The 23,593-nt window shown below is 38.7% G+C and overlaps 1 protein-coding gene across 8 annotated transcripts in view; it reads left to right on the top strand.

Moving 5' to 3' along the window:
* Positions 1-23,593, top strand: part of ATP13A3 (ATPase 13A3) — a 97,216-nt gene that overhangs the window by 5,728 nt on the left and 67,895 nt on the right. For 5 of the 8 annotated variants that reach the window (XM_077884068.1, XM_077884061.1, XM_077884062.1 and 2 more), the window contains one exon: positions 21,970-22,068. In XM_077884068.1, coding sequence (XP_077740194.1) covers positions 22,018-22,068 — 51 coding nt within the window. In that variant the 5' untranslated portion in view covers positions 21,970-22,017. Of the gene's footprint in view, positions 1-1,841; positions 1,962-14,038; positions 14,805-15,240; positions 15,373-21,969; positions 22,069-23,593 lie in introns of those variants that run through there. The other 3 variants (XM_077884064.1, XM_077884065.1, XM_077884063.1) reach the window with 3 other exon arrangements.

The raw sequence follows: 23,593 nt of genomic DNA, 5'->3' as shown, positions 1-23,593 counted from the left end.
GAGCCGAAGGTAGACACCAGCCATCCAGGTCCCCCTTTATTACATTTTTATTTTATTTTACTTATTATATTTATTTATTTTAAAATATTTTATTTATGTATTCATGAGAGTCAGAGAGAGAGAGAGAGAGGCAGAGACCCAGGCAGAGGGAGAAGCAGGCTCCATGCGGGGAGCCTGACGTGGGACTCGATCCCGGGACCCCAGGACCATGTCCCGTGCTGAAGGCGGTGTTCAACTGCTGAGCCACCCTGGCTGTGCCCTACTTACTTATTTTTAAAGATTTTATTTATTTGACAGAGAGAGGGAGCGAGCGGGCGAGAGTGTGCTTGCCAGAGAGCACAAGCAGGGGAGGAATGGCAGAGGGTGAGGAAGAAGCCCTATGTGGGGTTCAATCCCAGGACTCTGGGACCACATCCTGAGCTGAAGGCAGAAGGCAGACACTTAACTGACCGAGCCATCCAGACACCCCATTTTTATTTTATTTTAAAATAAGTCACGGAACAGTTCCCACGTGGGTCTAGTGTGCCTTCTAACAGCATCCCTGTTGCTCTGCCTTTTCCCATTTGTGAAATAGAATGAATAATGCATTAGTTATTAACTTACTTTGATATATAAGACAAATGTTTGAGTTCGTAATTCTTTCCGATCTAAAGAGCTGAGTATAGTGAAATCATCTTCTATAATGGGGGCTTTGGGCCAAATTCTCATTTAATGTAGAAATCCTGCATAGCCAAAATTCCACTTGAAAGAGTCCTTCAGAAGATACCAGTTTGAAAACTGGTTGTTAACTGACGTACTGTTTTTCAGTTCCAATGGCTAGTTTTTCCTCCAGCTTTTAGAATAGGTTACTTTTTTGGTGAGCTGGATCATAATTGGCTATGCAAGATACCCTTTTTTTTCTTTCTTTAAAGATTTTATTTATTTATTCATGAGAGTCACACAGAGAGAGGCAGAGACACAGGCAGAGGGAGAAGCAGGCTTCTTGCATGGAGCCTGATGCGGGACTCTGGGCTCCAGAGTCAGGACCTGAACCAAAGGCAGACCGCTGAGCCACCCAGGCATCCCTGCAAGATACCTTTTGACAGGTGAATGGGGCTTTAGACTGGTGAGGAACATATTTATAGTCCCCATTGCACACTCACTCTGGGACAAGGATGTAAAGTCAGGCATCCCACCACCACTATTTAAAATGTTTTTTTTCTCTTGTTTTTCTTTTCTCCTGTAACATGATTGTTGAGTGGGTATAGTTAAAAGCATATAATGAGAGTCTACAATGTGAATAATGGAGAAAGAAATTAGGTAGCTGCTATCTCTCCAGGGTTGCACTGGGTATTTCATACCACACAAATAATCTAGCATAATTAAAAGGCTAGGTCCTAAAGTTGGGAATTTTGGAGGACCTTTTGTACTTTGTGTAATTCTGGATTGATACTCAGCTATATTCGTTGTTAGTTAATGTCTTCCCTACTGTTAGTAAAATCTGCATTATTTTATTTTATTTAATTTTTTTATTTTTATTTTTTTTTTAAAGATTTATTTATTCATGAGAGACACAGAGAGAGGCAGAGGGAGAAACAGGCTCCGTGCAGGAACCTCGATGTGAGACTGGATCCCGGCACCCCGGGATTATGCCCTGAGCCAAGGACAGACCTCAACCGCCGAGCCACCCAGGCATCCCAAATCTGCATTATTTTAAAAGAACTATAGGGGCCCCTGACTGGTTCAGTTGGTAGAGCATGTGACTATTATTTTTTTTTTTTAAATTTTTATTTATTTATGATAGTCACAGAGAGAGAGAGAGAGAGAGGCAGAGACACAGGCAGAGGGAGAAGCAGGCTCCATGCACCGGGAGCCCGACGTGGGATTCGATCCCGGGTCTCCAGGACCGCGCCCTGGGCCAAAGGCAGGCGCCAAACCGCTGCGCCACCCAGGGATCCCAGCATGTGACTATTGATCTGGTTGTGAGTTTGAGCCCCACGTTGAGTGCAGAGTTTACTTAAAAATAAATAAAAGAACTGTATAAGTTGTAGATGTTTTTCATGAAATTTAAAGTATCTGAGCCTACATATATTACTCTTGGGATAGCACAGTAAGAAAACATCAGTCTTAAAAAAAAAAAAAGATAATGGTGGCTAAAAATGCCTCGGGAGTGGGCATGGTATAGTGGTTAAAATGTGGGCTTCAGAGCCATATACAAGTGACTTTGAGTTCCAGCCTCATCACTTATTAGCTCTATAGTCAGGTTCAAGTGACTTTTTTAATTTCTTCCTTTGATGACTGGAGGTAATAAAAGTTACCTTAGAGAATTGTGAGGATAGGAGGCTCAGTAAATGGTAACGTACTGCTATTTGTTTAATTATATTTAACATACTCAAAACAAGTAACGTGTGTATGAGAGAGAGATGAGGATGTGTGGGGGTGGGGGATTGAGGATTGCTGCCTATTTTAACTAGAGCAGCGGGCAGTAATGACATAGTGTTGTATTCAGGCTTTTCATAGAAAGATACCATGATTTTGCATCTTTGGGAACATCCTAAAAGGTTCAGGCTGTTAACCTCATGTATCTCTAATGTACATTTTATGTGTATTTTTGTCTTTCTTTTTCTGGGTGTGTTTGCAATGCAGCCATTTCCCTCCATCCTGTGTGACTGTTATCCATTCTCTCCTGGTCACAGTATAAAATTTAAAAATATGTTTACTTAGGTTTATTTAATGGAGTTTTATGTGCATTATTTTCATTTACAAATACTGGTTATTAAAATAAAAATTAAGAATAAAAACAATAGAAAATACTGGTTATTGAAATGTGTTTATATCTTTTTATTTTTTTATATTTGAGGATTAATATATTTTTTTAAAGATTTTTTTTTTTTAAGATTTTATTTATTCATGAGTGATGCAGAAAGAGAGGCAGAGACACAGGCAGAGGGAGAAGCAGGCTCCCTGCAGGAAGCCCTCTGTGGGACTTGATCCCAGGACCCCAGGATCATGCCCTGGGCTCAAGGCAGATGCCCAACCGCTGAGCCACCCAGGCTTCCTTTTTTTAAAGATTTTATTTATTCATGAGAGACACACAGAGAGGCTGAGACCCAGGCAGAGGGAGAAGCAGGCTTCTCATGGGGAACCTGATGTGGGACTTGATCCCAGGACCAAGCCGAAGGCAGATGCTCAACCACGGAGCCACCCAGGTGTCCCTACATCTTTATTTTTATTTTTTAAAAAGATTTTATTTATTTATTAAAAACGTTTATTTATTTATTCATGAGAGACACACAGAGGCAGAGACACAGGCAGAGGGAGAAGCAGGCTCCATGCAGGGAGTCTAACGTGGGACTCGATCCTGGGTCTCCAGGATCACACCCTGGGCCGAAGGCAGGCGCTCAACAGCTGAGCCACCCAGGCATCAGGCATCCCCTTATATCTTTTATTTAAAAGGAAGTTTTTAAATTTTATTTTCCTTTGTGGCCTTTGGATTGCTTTCTTTAAATGTGGGTCTCTGGTTCTTCAAAGACCAAAGGTTTATCATCCATCTCGAGATTATGCCTTAATTTCTTCTTTTTTTAAGATTTTGTTATTTGAGAGAGAGAGAGAGCACGCGCGCGCAAGGGAGAGCGCACACAGAGAGAGGGAGGGAGAAGCAGACTCCCTGCTGAGCAGGAAGCCTAATGCCAATGTGGGCTCCATCCTAGGAGCCTGAGATCATGACCTGAGCCAAAGACAGATGTTTAACGGACTGAGCCTCCCAGGTGCACCTGTGCCTTAACTTCTTAAGCGATTCATTTTTTAAGCTGATTGATTAAGGTTCTGATTTCCTAAAGTTTCTCTTAAAATTTCTTTGCCTTACTGTTTTTCCAAGCGTAAGAGATATAATCCTTATTTACATGCCAATAATAATCATGTGATTCAGTTTGCTCAGTAAATGCAAGCTACTGCAGGCAAGTAGCCTAATTTTGTCTGGAGCACTTAATGATTTGAAAACCTAACATTCTCAGTTAAAATAGATTTTTATTTCATGGATGCTTTGATATGAAATTATACTTTTTATAGTTATTACCACTGCCTTAGACTTCATTGATGAATAGATTTGGGTTAACCCAGGTTGTTTTCTGTTCAGTGTTTGGTGAGAAGAACAGAGTACGGTGCTTAATTTATTTAGGTTCAGAGGCATCTTAATGTGTTTTTAGCATGAATCCTTCATTATCTCTGATGCAGCCCATGGTGAGTGATCTTTCCTCATGTTCCTTAAAAGTTGCAGTAATTACCAGTTATGGTTGTACGTAAGAGTTGTGATTTCTCTAGGCAGGAAGGAAGGAAGCTTGGTTAGGGCCCTTGGTTATGCCCATAGGATTGTGTTGGCAAATCTGACTCTTCAGTATTTTCTTAGTTCCTGTATGTGCCAAGCGCAGGGCTAGACGTTGGATGTATGGGGATGAAATGAGTTCTGCTCACTTGAGCTGAAATGACCTCTGCTAAAGGCAGGTGAACACAGTGCTGCTGCGCTGTACGGGTCCCAGAGACACCATTCAAGTTGTATTCTTTGGAATGTGGCCCCATGGCATGGGCTTTGGTCTCTTTCAGTTGTAAAAAGTTCAGAATCTCCATCATATGCAAGTTAATCTATGTCTTTATCGTATCAGGCAAGGTTCTTCATCATGATCTGATCCTGTCCCGTTTTTAGCTCCATTTCCAGGTGTTCCATAGAGGCTACCCTATGCTCCAGCTGTTTTAATTTGTATTCAAGACATTTTTCTAGGATTTCTCACCTTAGTGCTTTTTAAATTTGTTTTAATTTTAATTCTGGTTAGCATACAGTATTTCAGGTGTACAATATAGTGGTCAACAATTCCATACATGACTTGCTTTCGGTCACGGCTAGTGCATCCCTTCATTGCCATCTCCCCAAGCCCCTCCTCTAATAATTTGCCTCCTCTCCCCTCAGTACTTCTGCACGAGGTAATTCCTCTGCTGGATTCCATCCCTCTGTTATTTTCCCGCTTTACTGCTTGATGAACTTCACACCTTTCAGGTCTTAGATCAAAGGTATACTTTATAGCACCACTCAGCCATTTTGATATGTGTTGCTTATCTCTCTAGCCCATTAGACTTGATGCTTTGAGGCGAGAAATTTAATCTTCATAATCTCCAGCATTTAGCACAGTTCTTTTTTTTTTTTTTTAAATTTTTATTTATTTATGATAGTCACAGAGAGAGAGAGAGAGAGGCAGAGACATAGGCAGAGGGAGAAGCAGAGACATAGGCAGAGGGAGAAGCAGGCTCCATGCACCGGGAGCCCGACGTGGGATTCGATCCCGGGTCTCCAGGATCGCGCCCTGGGCCAAAGGCAGGCGCCAAACCGCTGCGCCACCCAGGGATCCCCATCTAGCACAGTTCTTAAGGACATGTAGAAAAACATGTAGACAGTGACATTTTATTCCTAATTTTATTTTATTTTATTTATTCATTTTTTAAAAATTTTTTAAAATTTTTATTTATTTATGATAGTCACACAGAGAGAGAGAGAGAGAGGCAGAGACATAGACAGAGGGAGAAGCAGGCTCCATACAGGGAGCCCGACACGGGACTCCATCCTGGGACCCCAGGATCACAACCTGAGCCGAAGGCAGATGCTAAACCGCTGAGCCACCCAGGTGTCCCATAATTTTTGACTCTTGCTGAAGAAGTAGTTGATCCCAAAGAATATACTGCTGTTAGTGGAGGGTATGCAGAGTATGTGGAGTCACCAAGGGACATAGGGTATTGGGAAAGTTGGAAAGGGCATTGGGATGAGTGTGGGAGCATGCCAAAGACAAAATGTACTTGGTTGTGAAATTTTACCCAGAAAAACAGGAAGGATTTTGCCCTTTCCTCATACCCTTTGTCTTGTCTTGCCATGTCTCATTCATTTACCTCCATTGCTGGGTGCTGTCTTTGTCCTCAGCCTTTAAGGTTTTCGGTCTGTAGGTCCAATTAAAAAATTTAAAAAAAAATATATTTTTATTTTTATTTTTTATTTTTTTATTATTATTTTTTAATGTTTACTTATTTCTGATAGTCACAGAGAGAGAGAGAGAGAGAGAGAGGCAGAGACACAGGCAGAGGGAGAAGCAGGCTCCATGCACCGGGAGCCCGACTTGGGACTCGATCCTGGGTCTCCGGGATCGCGCCCTGGGCCAAAGGCAGGCGCCAAACCGCTGCGCCACCCAGGGATCCCTATTTTTAAAGATTTTATTTATTCATGAGAGACACAGAGAGACAGACAGAGACACAGGCAGAGGGAGAAGCAGGCTCCACTCCACGCAGGGAGCCCGATGCAGGATTTGATCCCGGGGATTTTGGGATCATGCGCTGAGCCACCCAGGTGCCCCTATAAGTCCAATATTATAGGACAAATGTTCTGACGTGTATGAAGAGACAAGATGGAGTTGTCCTGCTGGAAGGTAGAAGGGACAATCAAAACATGGTGGAGTTATTTGACCAGGGTCTGGAAGTACTTGTAAGAGCCCTTCAGCTAGACTGTTTGGGAAGGGCATTGTTGGCAGAAGGGACAATGTATGTGAAGGACTGGAGTCAGGAAACAGTAGTTCTTTGGGGAACTACAAATGTGTTCTTTATAGATGGGATGTAAGGTTTGTAAGAAGTGAATGATAACCATTGGTAAAAGGCAGGTAGGTGGTGGTGACAACTGGGCAGGGCCAGATTCTGAGGGATGTTACATGTCTTCCACTTAGTTGTAACTTTGTTCTTAGAGCCCAGTTGGGCTTCTCTTCTACTCCACTTCCCCATTCATGGTAGGGAAACCTGTAGTATTGTGTATTGTGAAACTTTTCAGGTTTGTTTGTTTTTTTAAAGATTTTATTTATTTGAGAGATTGAGAGGGGGGCACCTGGGTGGCTTAGTGGTTGAGCGTCTGCCTTTGGCTCAGGGCGTGATCCGGGGTACCAGGATCAAGTTCTGCATCAGGCTCCCTGCATGGAGTCTGCTTCTCCCTCTGCCTCTCCCTCTGCCTTTCTCTCTCTGTGTCTCTCATTAATAAAATTAAAAAAAAATCTTCAAAAGAGAGAGAGAGTGTGTGCATGAGCGTGAGCATGATGGGGGGGAGGGGCAGAGGGAGAAGTAGATTCCTGGCTGAGCAGAAGGCTGGAGCAGAGAGCCCAACATACTAATCCTTCCCAGGACCCCAAGATCACGACCTGAGCCGAAGTCAGATGCTCAACAGACTGAGCCAGCAGGTGCCCCTAGACTTTTCAGTGTCTTGCTAGTAAAAGGATTGTTTAATTCAGTGTATTTCTTCAATTTATATGAGCAGGGGATGCCTTTTTAAAGATTTTATTTTGGAGGGACTCTTACCAGTTTGGGAAATGTTGCAGACAATGGCAAACTATTGAAATTTCAAGCAGAGAAATTATTATATCTGGATTGTATATTGATATGAATGAGGGAGACTAGAGAGGGCATCAGGACCTGAGTTGAGGCGGTGCCAGTGGAGATGGGGCATGGTGAGGGGGACATGAGAAAGGTAGACATGGTAAGGTAAGACTGTGCCTACTTGTGGGATAGGAAGGAGTGTAGGATGACTTCTTAAATCCTGGCATGGCGTGTTTCCAAATCATATTCATTTAAGGAGTAGAGGGAATTGTTCACAGTGGCTGGGGGTGGGTTTGGGTTTGGAAGGAAGATAAAATGAATCTATTGACTTTAGTTGTATGTAAGCATGATGTTTAAATCTATGGGTCTGGAGCTCAAGAGAGATTAGTGCTGAAAATGCTGGTTGGCAGCTGTTGGTAGTTATCACCTTGGACGCGTCAGTGGTGCTACTCTTGGCCCTTTCTGTTGCTACAGAGAAAGCCAGAGAATATTAAGTAGTGGGCAGAGGATGTGGAGGCCTAGGGAGTATTAATAATTAAGAAGTGGGCAGAGGAAGTAAAAACTTGGGTTACCTGGCTACCTGCCCCATGACCCAGGCTACTGTAATAGGAAGTATAGTTTAGCAGAATTGTGGGAGGTAAAAGGTCATTTGTGAGCCATCTTGGGAGTCTAGTCAATCTTTCAACTACATTTGGCTTTCAAATGCATTTTTGAAAAATAGACACTTGAAAGTGCTGTCTGCATGTTAATTCCTTAATTTGTTGGTGATGCTTTTTGATATAGTCACCCTATGCTTGACTTTGTGGGCAAGTCAAAAGTGCTAATTTTGGGTAATTGAAGAGTTTTTTTTCCCGTTTTTGAAAGAAGATATTGATTGAAAACTGGTAAGTAGAGACGCCTGGGTGGCTCAGCGGTTGAGCATCTGCCTTTGACTCAGAGCGTGATCCGGGATCGAGTCCCACATTGTGTTCCTGAGGGAAGCCTGCTTCTCCCTCTGCCTGTGTCTCTGCCTCTGTCTCTGCCTCTCATGAATAAATAAATAAAAAAACTTAAAAAACTGCTAAGTAAAGTAAATAAGGCCTGTAAAAGTGTTTTGTAAACTAAAAATCCCTGTACATGTGTCAGTTACTTTTGTTATGTTTGGCATAGTCCCCAAATGCTTTTTTTTTTTTTTCTTTTTAAAATCCTGAATACTGGATTACAGAATGACCATAGGAAATGAGAAAGTCCAGACTTCTGTGATGATTGTACTATGAGTAAGGCCATTCAACAGCAATTTTTTAAAAAAGATCTTGTTTATTCATGAGAGACACAGAGAGAGGCAGAGACCCAGACAGAGGGGGAAGCAGGCTCCATGCAGGGAGCCTGATGTGGGACTCAATCCTGGGACCCCGGGATCACGACCCGAGCCAAAGGCAGACACTCAACCTCTGAGCCACTCAGGCGTCCCTAGTTTGGCTGTTAATCAGAAAAATGAACATCTCTGGGTTCTATGTGTAACTTCTTGACATACAACTTAGAATATAGTTTTCTGTAATGTTTTCTTCCCTCCTTATTTCCCGTTCTTAACTATTCTCTCCCCATTCCCACCCCTTCTCCTCCAAGCCCTTCCTCTGCTCTGATGCTTTGTTTGGGTACCTGTCTTTGTACACCATTACTTTTTGTTTCAGAATGCAGCTACAGTGTAATTTTTTTGAATGTTTAATCAACAATTTAAACTCAGCACTGTACTACAACAATGTACTTTGCTCAGTTGAAATGACATAGTACCATAATACCATAGTTGAGACCAACTTCAAGCAGTACATGCAATAACTACATAATGACAGTCACGAGCTAGTAGCAAGGATAAGGTTTTATCTAAGCTGTAACCTGGTTTCTATCAAAAATAGATAATAGGAGTCTTAGAATGGATGAATATTTAAATTTTATTACTATTTTTAAAATATTTATTTATTAATGAGAGACACAGAGAGAGGCAGAGATCCAGGCAGAGGGAGAAGCAGGCTCCATGTGGGGAGCCCGACGTGGGACTCCATCCCGGGTCTCCAGGATCAGCCCTGGGCTGACGGTGGTGCTAAACCACTGAGCCACCTGGCTGCCCTATTATTATTATTTTTAAAAGTAAGCTCATACCCAGTGTGGGGCTTGAATTTACAACTCCAAGATTAAAAGCCACTTGCTCTAGGCATGCTCTACAAACTGAGCCAGCCAGGTGCCCCTGAACGTTTAAATTTTATTTTAAATTGCTGATTGAAATGTCAAGCTGTTAGAGATCTGGATTTAACAGCATTACATTTTAGAAGAAATCACTAATTTACACTGTCATATATTACTTAACAAAAATCCTTATCTTCTAAATTTAAAAGTGTAGGGGCACCTGGGTGGTTCAGTGGTGGAGTGTCTGCCTTTGGCTCCGGGTGTGATCTCAGCGTCCTGGGATCGAGTCCCATATTGGGGACTCTGTCTAGAGTTCTCTAAAAAGAGAACTGTATTAAATGCCAAACATTTTCTTTAGTGCTTGCTTTTAAAAACTTGTTTCAATTAGGTTTTTCTGCTTATATATACCCCTCTTACCCGAAAGCACAAAACTCATACACTCTTTCATGAATTTGAAGAAAACAGTTAATGGTAACCTGTATTTATATGTACATGTGACATGGATTTCTAATTGAGATTGTTGGATCAAAGTGTGGGAGTATTAAATTCTAATACACTATCGGTTTTCCAAAAGTAGTACAGATTCACTCTTTTCTTTTTCCTTCTCCTTTGGTGGTGGGGCGCAAGAGGGAGAGAGAGAGAGAGAGAGAGAGAGAGAGAGAGAGAGAATCGAATCTTAAGGAAGCTCCAAGCCCAGCACAGAGCCTTGATGCGGGGTTCATTCTCATGACTCTGAGATCATAAACTGACCCTAAACCAGAGTCAGATGCTTAACCAACTGAGTCACCCAGGTGTCACAAGATTCACTCTTAACAGCAGTGTATCTTTTTTTTTTTTTTCCCAGTTTAATGGGCAAGTAGTGTTTTACCACATAATTTTATACTTTACCTCATCTTGTTCTCTAATAGGTTCATGGGCACTTTGTTACGTTTCCCTTCCTTGCTTCACAACATATAAGATCCCTAAATTCTAGTTTCAGACAATTGTGAATTTGGGAGTAATCTTTGTAAAGGCAATAATAATATACCTGCCTTCTCTCCCCTCCACCCCCATTTATCATTTGTTTGTGTTTATTGTGTCTTATTTTTCTATTGAGACACATGAAACATAGGCTGTATTATACAGCCAACTCCTGCTTTCCCAGATTAGTATCTCCAGTCATACTGGAAAAAAAAATCTTCGAACTTCTCATCATCTCTTTTGATCAGCCGCTTTTCTATTATGGTTCCTGAAAACTGTTAGCCCTTTTCCTTACCAATGTTGGAACATCACCTAGTGGTGAGAAAGTGCAACAGCAAGATGGATAGATATAGAGGCAATACTGATGAGGGTTAAAACTTTTATGGTCGGAATGAATCCTGTGGACTATTACAATTGCGGGGTTTCAGGGGAGAAGAAATTGAAACCAATTGAAACCAACAGGTGAAGGAACTTGCAAAATAGTTCATGTTGAGTTAATTGTCATTTAAGAACAAGTTAAAGCTTTTTCTTGAGTTCTGTGATCTTTTTCTTTCCTTTTTTTTTTTTTTTTTGTATTTTAGGGTAAAGTTGTTTACCTCCTACAGTTCCTTAATATAGTAATGAACATGGCATATATGCTTAATGCTTGCAGATGGATTAATTTTTTTTAGATGGATTAATCTGATTAAATATCTTAGTATTTGCTGCTGTTTTATGCTGTGTCACTGGCTACTGCTTTACTTCAGTGGAGCCAAACTGTGGAGGGGATATAAAAATAAATATAATCAACTGTTGCTTACTGGAAGTGTACTTGTTAAGAGGGCTTTCAAAATGACTACTGTATCTTGCCAAAATGACTACGTTATCTTAACCTAATTAAGAGAGATCCAGAGAATCTGGAGAATGGCTTGATAGATCGCCATGAAGTGCTTTTCAGGTTCCTACAAGTTTCCCACCCAAGATTGTCCATGCATTGTAGAATTAGAAGCTTATACATACACTTAGCCTTCCTTCTTTCATTAACTATTTAAAAATACTATTACATGTAGACGGTACAACTATTCAAAAAGCACTAAAATCTCTTCCTTACTCTCACTCTGCAGCACCGTCACCACTAGTAGCCACTGTCTCCATTTTTTAAAGTTTTTTATTATCTTAGGGGTAGAAGCCAGTTTTCTTTCTATGCCCTTTTGGTTCTGTCTGTTTTGATTATTCAGGCTGTAGGACTTGTCTTATTACAGCCATCCTATCTACTATTTCCTATTGCCTGCTGCAGCATTTTTCATAATTGATAGTAAGAATTTAAAATCAGTTTAGTAATTATAATGTTTTTATAACGCAGTCCTTGAATATGGAGTTTTGAAAAGTTACATACGTGAGAAAGATTTAAGGGGAAGTTTAAAAGTTTTAAGAACAAAGTAGCTTGAATAAATGGAAATCTCTCATTCATGTAAGTAGACATTTTAAAAATACAAACTATTATGTTGTCCATAAAAGAACTTTTATGTGAACATGCTCTTTTGGCTCAGGGCATGATCCCAGAGTCTGGGATCAAGTCCTGTATTAGGCGCCCCATAGGAAGCCTGATTCTTTCTCTGCCTGTGTCTGCCTCTTTCTCTGTGTCTTTCATGAACAAATAAAATCTTTAAAAAAAAAAAAATTTTTTTTTACACATTTCCATTTTTACAAAGCAAAAATTAAAACATAGATATCAGTTGTCAGTCCAAAACTACTTTTCCCATTTTTACTAATTAAATACTTTGTAGTTGATTAATACTCCAAGTTACATTTTGCCTGATGATGACATTCTCATCACAGGGAGTTTTCTCTGAATAAAAGGGGTGATTTGTTAAATAGTGTATGTAATAAAAGTGATAAAAACGTATGTAAATATGCTATAGTGTGGGCTAAGTTGTAACTCTTGATGTTCCTAATATTGATCCTAAGACATAATTATATTACTTTTCCTAATTTTAACTTATTTTGTTTTAGATATCACATTGTTTTGTAACCTATAAAAAACATAATTATACAAAGACTGTACTTTACAAATGTAAATAGTCTTGGTTTGGTGTATATTGGATACAATGGTCTTCCTTAAGCCTAAACACAGAAACAAAAGCATGTATTATAAGAGAAAGTTCAAGATGGGAAGTGATAAAATGGGTATTCACTAGAGCTTTGTTAAAATTTAGCTGGTATCCTTGTAAAATTTCCACGTATTCATTAAATTATATTATGTCATTCTTATTGTTAGAAGCTGACTTGAAGTGTTAAGTTTTGCCCTCATAAAGAGTTGTGACAGTTTGGTTTCTATAGTTAGGAGATTGAGTTTTTAAAAAAATTGTTTTACACAATATTTATATAGCTATAAAAATTGAGGCTGTTCAATGAGTAAGGATTTTACATGTTATTAGACTACTTTTTTATTTCAAAGGGAGAACTGCTTTTGAATTGCTGAAGGGTATCTTAGTGGATGCTACAGATTTGACAATGAAAGAATATTCAGAGTGCTGGCTGACCTGTTTATACTTTAGGATCTTTAAAAAACCTTTTGGTGAGTGATCCTTAAAGATGGGTTTGCCAAATTTTTATTTAACATGGATAGGCATGTTTAAGTCTCAGAAAAAGAAATCTAGAACTACAGAGACAAGTAGGTGATTCATTCTGTCTTTCAACAATGCAAGGTGGCCCAAAAGTCTTCTTCTTTTTTAAAGATTTACTTATATATTTCAGAGAGAGCAAGAGTGGGCGCACACCTGAGCGAGCAGGGGGGAGGGGCAGAGAGAGAGAGAGGGTGGGAGTGTGAGAGTCTTAAGTACACTAGACTGAGCGTGGAGCTGGACTTGGGGCTTGATCCCAGGACCGTGAGATCAGGACTTGAAGTGAAACCAAGAGTCGACATTTAACCAACTGTGCCGTCTGAGCACTGCAAAGTGACCCAAAAGTCTTAATGCAATTTTAATTTTTAAAACGGCAGAGTATATGTTACAAACTTATAAAAAATGTTATTTAAGAATTTCTTTTGGAATAACTTCGTTTTGTGAATTTTGAGCCAACAGATTTTTAATTTGATTTAATTTTTAATAGGTTTTATTTATTTATTCATGAGAGATACACAGAGAGGCAGAGATAAAGGCAGAGGGAAAAGCAGGCTCCCCATTAGGAGCCCGATGTAGGATTCGATCCCAGATCCCGAGATCACACCCTGAGCTGAAGGCAGATGCTCAGCCGCTGAGCCACCCAGGCATCCCAACAGAGTTTTATTTTATTTTATTTTTTTTTAATTTTTATTTATTTATGATAGTCACAGAGAAAGAGAGAGAGAGAGAGGCAGAGACATAGGCAGAGGGAGAAGCAGGCTCCATGCACCGGGAGACTGATGTGGGATTCGATCCCGGGTCTCCAGGATCGCGCCCTGGGCCAAAGGCAGGCGCCAAACCTCTGCGCCACCCAGGGATCCCCCCCAACAGAGTTTAAATTTTAATTTTTTACTTCCAACTCTCTGAACTTGGCAAATACTGAAGTAAAAAACTAAAAATGTCTTATTCAAAATTGCTTCACTTGAAGTTTCACTCAAGTTCTAGATCACTCTCTAAAGCATCTTGTAAAATTACCTGATTTGTAATTCTGGGTAGGTACATGGAATCTCCTTAAAGAAAACCCTCTTCACACATACTACTTACTATAAAACTATTGTTCCAACTAATAAGAAATTCAGGTTTGAAGAAAAATGACTTAGAGGTTTGGGGATCTCTATCCCTGTTGGAAGTCAGCTCCTCTTGTTTTAGAAAATGAGGTACAACTCTTACCCTAGAACACTGTACTTCATAGTGTGGAAAAAAATAAGTAAGCTTTCAAGAATTTGCATCTGACTTAGTGGGATTTATTCCTGATAGCTTCACTTTGTCCTGTGCTGTTGTTTTTACTCACACAAAAGAATCAAGTTCATTGTAAATGCAAGGAAGGGTTTGGTTAAGCACAATAGCCTATGAGCTTCTTGCTATTTAGATAACATCAAGGCTGAGGCATGGGCTGTATAATTGGAACTAGATGTGATTTATTCAGTAGTAGCTTTACCAGTGCCCCAGGGTATGTATGTCTTCTGAAAACCCATTTAAAGTCAGTGAATTTAAAAATCCTAAATTTTAATATCTTAATCATTTTGGAAGCAGTTCAAAAAGAGTCAAAACAATATTTGGCAGAAAATTCTCATCTGAATGGATTTTTTTGCCTAGTTTTGTTTTTAGTATTAATAGCCAGCTTTTGAAAGTGCTGCTGATACAGCAATTGGGAAGAATGATGACATAGTGCTTTTGGTAAGAAAAATTTCTTTAATTTGTTTTCTATAATCTAGAAATTGACTTGATTAAAAAGCATGCACTCCTGCAGGCTACCATAGTTATATTCTGAAAATTAAACGGATTTTGGAAGTTTGGTATTAATGCTTCAAATGTTCTAATTAGATATAGTTTAATATGTATTTTCATCTTGACAGGCAATATAATTTAAAATATATTTATGGATTTTCATCTTTATGGATTCATAGAAAATTAGAAGCTTTCTGTTATGTACAGGTTTTTAAAATTTAAATATACATTTAAATTAAATGTTAAAGTTTATGTGATAGTCTTTGTAATTTCCTATGTGATATAGTATGCTTAAAGAGAATCATAACTGATGATTTTTATTTTTTATTATTTTTTTAAAAGATTTTATTTATTTATTCACGAGAGAGAGAGAGAGAGGCAGAGACATAGAAAGAGAAGCAGGCTCCACGCAGGGAGCTTGATGCGGGACTCGATCCCTGGACCTGGGATCAGACCCTGGGTAAAAGACAAAAGTGAAGAAGAGTGAGAGTCAAAACTCGGCAGTAAGAGACTATGGGTAATGCATGATACATGATCAGTTGGGTCTGTGGATTTGGGATTTACAGAGGCAGAGTTCTCAAGATTTATGGCCTTTGATGCCAGGAATGAGTGAATATCTTCTGAAAATGTTTTTCTATCTAAAAGTTTCAGATGTATGCCTTTTATTTATTTAAAACCACTTTCTATTACAATTTCTACATGCTAAAAAACAATAGGAAGATTAGTATAATGAACTCATGTACCTATGACACTCAGCTTTTAACTCAGCTGTAGCAGTTACTAACTTGTGGCCATCCCCTGACCTATGATAAAGATTGAGGTTTTGTAATTAAAAATATTTTTATTTGGAAGTAAGTACAAAAGTGCAAAAAGTTGATGTATTGCTTTAGTGTTAAGTTCCTTGATTATTTTATTTTATTTTTTAAGTTCCTTGATTATATTTCTGAGGTCTGCAGAATCTGGTGATGTCTCCTCTCTTATTCCTGATATTGGTAATTTGTGTCTCCCCCACCTTTCTTTGAGACTGACTAGCAATGATTATTAGTTTTGTTGATCTCAAAAAAAACAATAACAACAACAAAAAACACCCCAAAACTAGCCTTTGGTTTTACTGAGTTTTACTCCTTTTACTGTTTATTATTTCATTGATTTCTACTATGAATTTTATTAATTTCCCCTTGGTGCTTACGGTGGATGTAATTTGCTATTCTTTTTCTTCTTTCTTTCTTTCTTTTTTTTTTTTTAAGATTTTATTTATTCATGAGAGAGAGGCAGAGACAGACCTAGGCAGAGGGAGAAGCAGGCTCCCTGCAGGAAGCCCAATAGGGCTTGATCCCAGGACCCCAGGATCATGCCCTGAGCCAAAGGCAGGCAGACCCTCAACCGCTGAACCAGCCAGGTGTCCCTCTTTTTCTACTTCCTTAAGGTGTATGCTGAGGTCATGATTTTAGGCATTTCTTGGAAATGTAGTGCTATAAATAATTTCTAAATACTGTTTTAGCTGCATCCCACAAATTTTGATATATCTTCATTTTTATTCAGTTCAGAGTACTTCGTACTTTCCCTATTGATTTCTGTCTGACTCATGGATTTTTAAAATCTTTTTGTCATTGGTTTCTGTTTCAATTCCATTGTTTTTAGAACTTATTTCTATGACTTGAATCTTTTACTTTTTGGAATGTGGTCTTTCTTGGTAAATGTTCTGTGCACATGTTAAAAGAATGTGTATTTTGTTGTAGTTCAGTGTTCTGTAAATATCCATTGGGACCGGTTTGATTGATAGTGTTGTGTAGATTTTTGTCCTTTGTGTATTTTGAAGTATGTTAAATGTATACATGTTCAGGATTATTGTTTTATGTTCATCAGTTGACCCGTTTGTTGTTATAAAATGACTTTATCCCTGGTAATATTATTTTTTAAAATCCCTACTAATATTTGCTTTTTTTTAATGATTTATTTGTTTATGCATGAGAGACACACAGGGAGAGGCAGAGACACAGGTAGAGGGAGAAGCAGGCTTCCCGCAGGGAGCCCAATCAGGGACTTGATCCTGGATGCATGAGCAGAAGGCAGATGCTCAACCGCTGAGCCACCCAGGTGTCCCTAATCTTTGCTTTGAAATCTGTGTCTGATATTAATACAGTTATTCCAGTTTTAATTTGAATAGTGCTTGCACGATATATTTTATTCTTTTTAAATTTTTTATTTTTTTTTAAGATTTTATTTATTCATGAGAGACACAGATAGGGAGAGACACAGGCAGAGGGAGAAGCAGGCTCCCTGTGGGGAGCCCAAGGCAGGACTCGATCCCGGGACCCCAGGATCACAACCTGAGCCAAAGGCAGAGTAGCCCAGGCGTCCCTGCATGATACATTTTAACCTTTAGCCTACTGAGCCTTTATTTTAAGTTACATTTCTTATAGGCAAAATATAGTTGTCTGTAGCCTCCTTTTTTTTTTTTTTTTTTAAGATTTTATTATTTTAGAAAGAGCAGGAAAAGGGGGAAAGGGAGGGAAGAAAGAGAATCCAAAGCAGACTCTGTACTGAGCATGGAGTCCAAAGCAGGGCTGGATCTTAGGACCTCAGCTGAAATCAAGAGTCAGACACTTAACCAACTGAGCCACGTAGGTGTCTCGATAGCCTTGCTTTTTATTTATTTATTTATTTATTTATTTATTTATTTATTTATTTTTTAAAGATTTTATTTTTTTATTCATGAGAGACACAGAGAGGGAGAGAGGCAGAGACACAGGCAGAGGGAGAAGCAGGGTCTATGCAGGGAGCCCGATGTGGGACTTGACTCCAGGTCTCCAGGATCACGCCCTGGGCCACCGGTGGCGCTAAACCGCTGAGCTACCCAGGCTGCCCTAGCCTTGCTTTTTAAAAATAAAAGCACAATCTCAGCCTTTTAATTACTGTTTAGACCATTTATATTTAATGTGATCATTGATATTGTTGGGTTTAAGTCAGCCATCTTGCTATTTATTTTCTAAATGTCTCATCTCTAGTTTCCATTTTCCTCCTTTTTTTTTCTTTTTTGCCTGCTATATCAGTATTTTTCTTTTTTTTAGTTTAGTATTTTTTATGGTTATGTTTAATCACCATTTTTTTTTTAGTTGTGAGTCTGTTGAATGGTTACTTGAGAGTTTATAGTGTTCATCTCTAACTTATTACAGTTTACCTGCAAATGATACTATTAAGAACCTTATAATATTATACTTCCATTTCTTCCCCTGTTTGTGCTATTATATATATTTACCCATATACATACCATGTCTGATGCTTTTCATTCCTTCATGGAGATCCATATTTCCATTTCCATTTTTCTACTTGAGGACTTTCTTTAACTTTCTTTTTTTGGATAGTGGTGTAGGTTTGCTTATTATGATTTTTTTCCAGGTTTTGTGTCTAGAAAAGTTTGTATTTCACCTTTGATTTTGGAAGATACTCTTGATGTTGCTCAGCTTTTCTTACCAGCATTATTTTTAGCAAGAAATCTGATGTCATTCTTATCTGTCTTCATTTGTATATAACACATCTTTTTCCTCTGGCTCCTTTTAAGATTCTTTTCAGTTTGAGCAGTTTGATAATGACATGCCTTGGTGTAATTTTTCAGTGTTTATTTGCTTAGTATTAGTTGGACTTTTTGGATCTGTAGGCTTATAGTTTTTCATCTAATTTGGAAAAATTTTGGCCATTATATCATCACATATTTTTGGTCCCTCCTACCTTAACATATATATTAGGGTGTTTACAGGTGTCTCAGAGCTTATTGATGTTGTTATGTGCTTTTTCTCCCTCTAGTCTTTTTTTCTGTTCATTATTCATTTTGGTATTTCTGTTACTTTGTTTTCAAATTCATTGATTTTTTCTTCTGCAGTATTTAATCTGCTGCTAATCCCATCTAGTAAATTCTTCACCTTAGATACTATTTATGTTATAGTCAAGTGGGATCTTTTTTATATCTTTCATGTCTGTACTTAATCTCTTCAGTCTTTCCTCTTGTTTTTGATTATATGGACTACAGTTACAATGGCTATTTTAATGTCCTTGTTTATCAGTTCTATTATTTGTGTCATTCTTGGTCTTTTTCTCCTGATTTCTCCTCATTATGGCTTTTTTTTTTTACTCCTAACTCTGGGAAACGAACTAGGGATGGTGGAAGGGGAGGTGGGCGGGGGGTGGGGGTGACTGAGTGACGGGCACTGAGGTGGGCACTTGATGGGATGACCACTGGGTGTTATTCTATATGTTGGCAAATTGAACACCAATAAAAAATAAGTTTATAAAAAAATATGGCTTTTCTTCTTTGCATACCTGTTAAGTTTTAATTGGATGTCAGGTATTGTTACTAAATTGGGACTGGATATTTTGTATTCCTGTAAGTGCCTTGAGCTTTATTTTGTGAAGTTCTTAAGTTATTTGGGAACAGTTTATTTCACATCTTAAGTTGTGTTAGGTAGGACCAGAGTAGCTTGCATTTTTTTATCTATTTTTAAAGATTTTATTTATTTATTTATTTATTCATTCATTCATTCATTCATTCATTCATTCATTCATGAGAGAGAGAGACAGAGACAGAGATACAGGCAGAGGGAGAAGCAGGGTAGGCTCCATGCAGGGAGCGTGGGGATCCCAGTTCTCCAGGACCACGCCCTGGGCTGAAGGCAGCGCTAAACCACTGAACCACCTGGGCTGCCCTCTATCTAACTATCTGTCTGTCTGTCTATCTATCTATCTATCCATCCATCCATCCATTTTATTTGTTCATGGGAGAGAGAGAGAGAGAGGCAGAGACACAGAGGGAAAGCAGGCTCCCTGCAAGCAGCCCGATGTGGGGCTCGATCCCAGGACCCCAGGATCATGACCTGAGCCGAAGGCAGATGCTCAACCGCTGAGCCACCCAGGCATCCCTGGAGTAGCTTTTAGTTTAGGACTAATTTGATCCTGCTACTGAAGCAACACCCATCTAAATGCTCTTCCTGGTTCCTTGTAACTAATGGTTGGTAGGAAGGGGTACTCTTCTCAGCTCTGTGTGAGCCACGATGAGTTTTTCCTCTTAATCCTTTTGGATGGTGCTTTCCCTGGCCTCAGTAGTTTCTTCACACACGTGCACTGATCAGTACTCAGCTAAAGACTTGAGGGAACCATCTTGGATATTTTCCATGTTCTTTCCCTGTGAGAATCTGCCCTGCAAATTTGCCTACTTCCATGTCTCCCCAGACTTCTAGCTTCATCTCCCCAATTGAGAGTGACTGTTGGGTTCCCTGCAGGATTGGGCTATGCCTTTCACATTGAGTTAACAATAGCGGATCTTTTCTGCAGGGAAAGAGGTCGGGCTTGCTCTTCCAGTATTTTATAGCGGTAGGTTATAGCCCTTGTGAATAACTGCCACCTCAATCCTTTTGATTTGATGAACTGGTTTTACCATGGTAGAATGACTTCATACCTGTAGAGTGAGAAGCAGTTTTTGTTAAATTGCTCACAGGGTGGTATGATAATGTGTGTTTTGGAGATGTTGGACCAGATATCTCTAAGACTTCATTTTCAAGATGGTACTGACTCCTTGTGTGTGTGTGTGTGTGTAAAATATGTATCACATATACATGTCATATTATTGTGTATGTTACATATAACATTATTAACATAGGTAATATGGAACAGTTTATACACAATATGTATGACATGTATATGTAATCAATGCTTTGTGTTTTATTTCTGTAGAAATCCCACTCAGCCATGACCCCCAACCATAGGGCTTACCAGAAGGTACAAAATCTTTCAGTACTGGTGCAGGAAGCATCAGTATTTTTTTTGGTCATTTTGTTGATGATATAAATCAATATATTTCAGTACTTTTATATATGAGATTTGTTTAAAATTCTGCAGTTGGTTTTACTTAATTATTAATTCATATCATGTAAACATTAAATAGCTATTGCTATCTTAGCACAAAATCTTCCTTACATCATTTATTCAACAAATGCTTTTTGAGTGTCTATTGTGTCAGACCTTTGCTACACACTGGATAGATGAGTAGGAGGATGGTATCTGGAATGAGAGAAGTAATCTTCCCACTGTATTCTGTGGAGATAATCCTAGTCTAAAGTAGTGGCTGTTTGGTCTCAGACATTTTTATAATCTTGAAAATTATTGTGAACTGTAAAGAGCTTTTGTTTATGTGAGTTATATCTGTTGATACTATATTAATTAGAACTGATATGTCTTTAAGCATATTAACTCAATGTTAATAAACGATAACAGTAATAAGCTTATTGCAGATTAATTATATTCTTCTGAAAAATACCTAAGACATTGTTTTATATTTTGCAAATCCCTTTAATGTGTGGCTGAATGTCTAATATTTCAAGTTAGTATCCTTTTTTATTTTTATTTTTTTATTTTTATTTTTATTTTTTTATTTATTTATTTTTTTAGTATCCTATTTTATTTTATTTTATTTTTTTTTTTCAATAGTATCCTATTTTAATACGGGAAATTTGTCAGCTCAGTTTTCTCCTAGACATCATGGGTAGTCAAACAATTAGAAGATTGCTTAGTGCACTTAGAATCAGAATGGGGGAGTGATCTCTAATAGGGGTACCCCCTCTTTAGGAATTGACTGTTGGCCAAGGATTACCATTCATGTTAAAGGTTCTCAGTAAATATTTGTTTAATGATTAATTTAATAATCATGGAGAGGTTTTGGGGTTGGTTTCACTGCTCGTACTCCTTCACTGTACTTCAAGCAAGCAGTAAATTTGAGTTATGTGAAGCACTTTTAGCTCAAAATGGTTAAACTAATTTGATCTCTGAGTCTGGGGAATGAAAAGGGAAGATTCTGTAGTAGTTTCTCACAGAACTTAAATTGTTTTATACGAAGACTATCGCTAGTGTAAGTTAATTGATAAAATATGCCAGGTTTTGTGATAGATTGTATCATAAGAACTAGCACACTATTGAAAATGTCATCAGAACCAGCTAGCAGTTTAGGGAGTACTTACGTATCAGTTGAACTTTGATACACGTATCACGACAAAGTCTTACACTATAAAGTTATATAGTCTTTTGAGATACAATAGAATTCCTTAATGTTTGTTCTTCTTCCCCTCAGTTATCTTCATCTGTTTTGAAGCACAAGACCTATCAAACCACTGTAGATATGGACAAAGAAGAAAGGAAGACTATCAACCAGGGCCAAGAAGATGAAATGGTAACTGGTTTTTATAATTTATTTGTCAAGTATGAAGAATTTATTATTATTTCTATAATATTATTCCAAGGGAACTAGAAAACTATATAAAACAACAACAAAACACTAAATCAATGTGCTTTCCTTGCCCTGTGTTTTTTTGAATGGGGATTATGTAATGTTTCTATTTGCTGGTTTTAGTATAATTCCTGTTTGACTTGTGAACTGTAATACTTAGAGGAGTATGCTTTTTTATTTGATAATTGAAGCAGTTATGTTAGCTAATGCTTTAAATATAATCGCAAATGTAAGATTTGTAATTTTGATTTATAAAAGAGGTTTAAGATAAGTTTAGGGGCGCTGGGGTGACACAGTCGATAAAGCATCTGCCTTTGGCTTAGGTCATGATCCCAAGGTCCCGGGATCAAGCCCTGCATCAGGCTCCCTGCTCAGAGGGGTGCTTGCATCTCTTTCTCCCTCTGCTGTTCCCCCTGTGTGTGCTCGCTCTCTATCAGATAAATAAATAAAATCTTAAAAAAAAATCAGCTTAATAAAAAAACAACTTTAAAGCTCTTTGTAGTAGCGGGGAGATAAGGTTGTTAGGGAAAATGGAAGGCACCCCATTAAATGTGAATTTCAGATAATAAAGGAATAAATTTTTTTTAAAGATTTGATTTATTTATTCATGAGGAACACACAGAGAGAGGAGGCAGAGACACAGGCAGAGAGAGAAGCAGGCTCCATGCGGGGAGCCTGATGTGGGACTTGATTCCAGGACTCTGGGATCATGCCCTGAGCCAAAGGCAGATACTCAACCACTGAACCACCCAGGTGCTCCAAGGAATAAATTTTTTTGTATAAGCATGTCTCATATGTTGCTAGGCTAAACAAGAATATTTTGCTAAATTTTTTATTGAAATTTATTTTATTTTTAAAATTTTTTTATTTTTAAAATTTTTATTTATTTATGATAGTCACACACAGAGAGCGAGAGAGAGAGGCAGAGACACAGGCAGAGGGAGAAGCAGGCTCCATGCACCGGGAGCCCGACGTGGGATCCGATCCCGGGTCTCCAGGATCACGCCCTGGGCCAAAGGCAGGTGCCAAACCGCTCCGCCACCCAGGGATCCCCTTTTTATTGAAATTTAAATTTAACTAGGCCCCCTGCATTTTCACTTGCTAAATTTGGCAACCGTTGTTAGGTTATGGTAGTGGAGGGGCTAAAAAACAACTGGAATATTTTGGTTCGGGAGGTCAAATTTGATCAGTCATGGTGGTATTGAGACATTTAGTTAATCATTTGGGAGAAAAATAAATTTAAAACTTAACTTCATCTAAATACAGTGTGATATTATGGTTTATGTCCTGACACAGAAATAAGACAGTGGATGGGCAGCCCGGGTGGCCCAGCGGTTTAGCACCGCCTTCAGCCCAGGGCATGATCCTGGAGACCTGGGATTGAGTCCCACGTCGGGCTCCCTGCATGGAGCCTGCTTCTCCCTCTGCCTGTGTCTCTGCCTCTGTCTCTCTCTCGCTCTGTGTGTGT

Source organism: Canis aureus, chromosome 35 (assembly GCF_053574225.1).
Source record: "Canis aureus isolate CA01 chromosome 35, VMU_Caureus_v.1.0, whole genome shotgun sequence".
NCBI lineage: Eukaryota > Metazoa > Chordata > Mammalia > Carnivora > Canidae > Canis > Canis aureus.
Note: the sequence above shows the minus strand (reverse complement) of the source record. Positions and strands in the feature narration are given on the sequence as shown.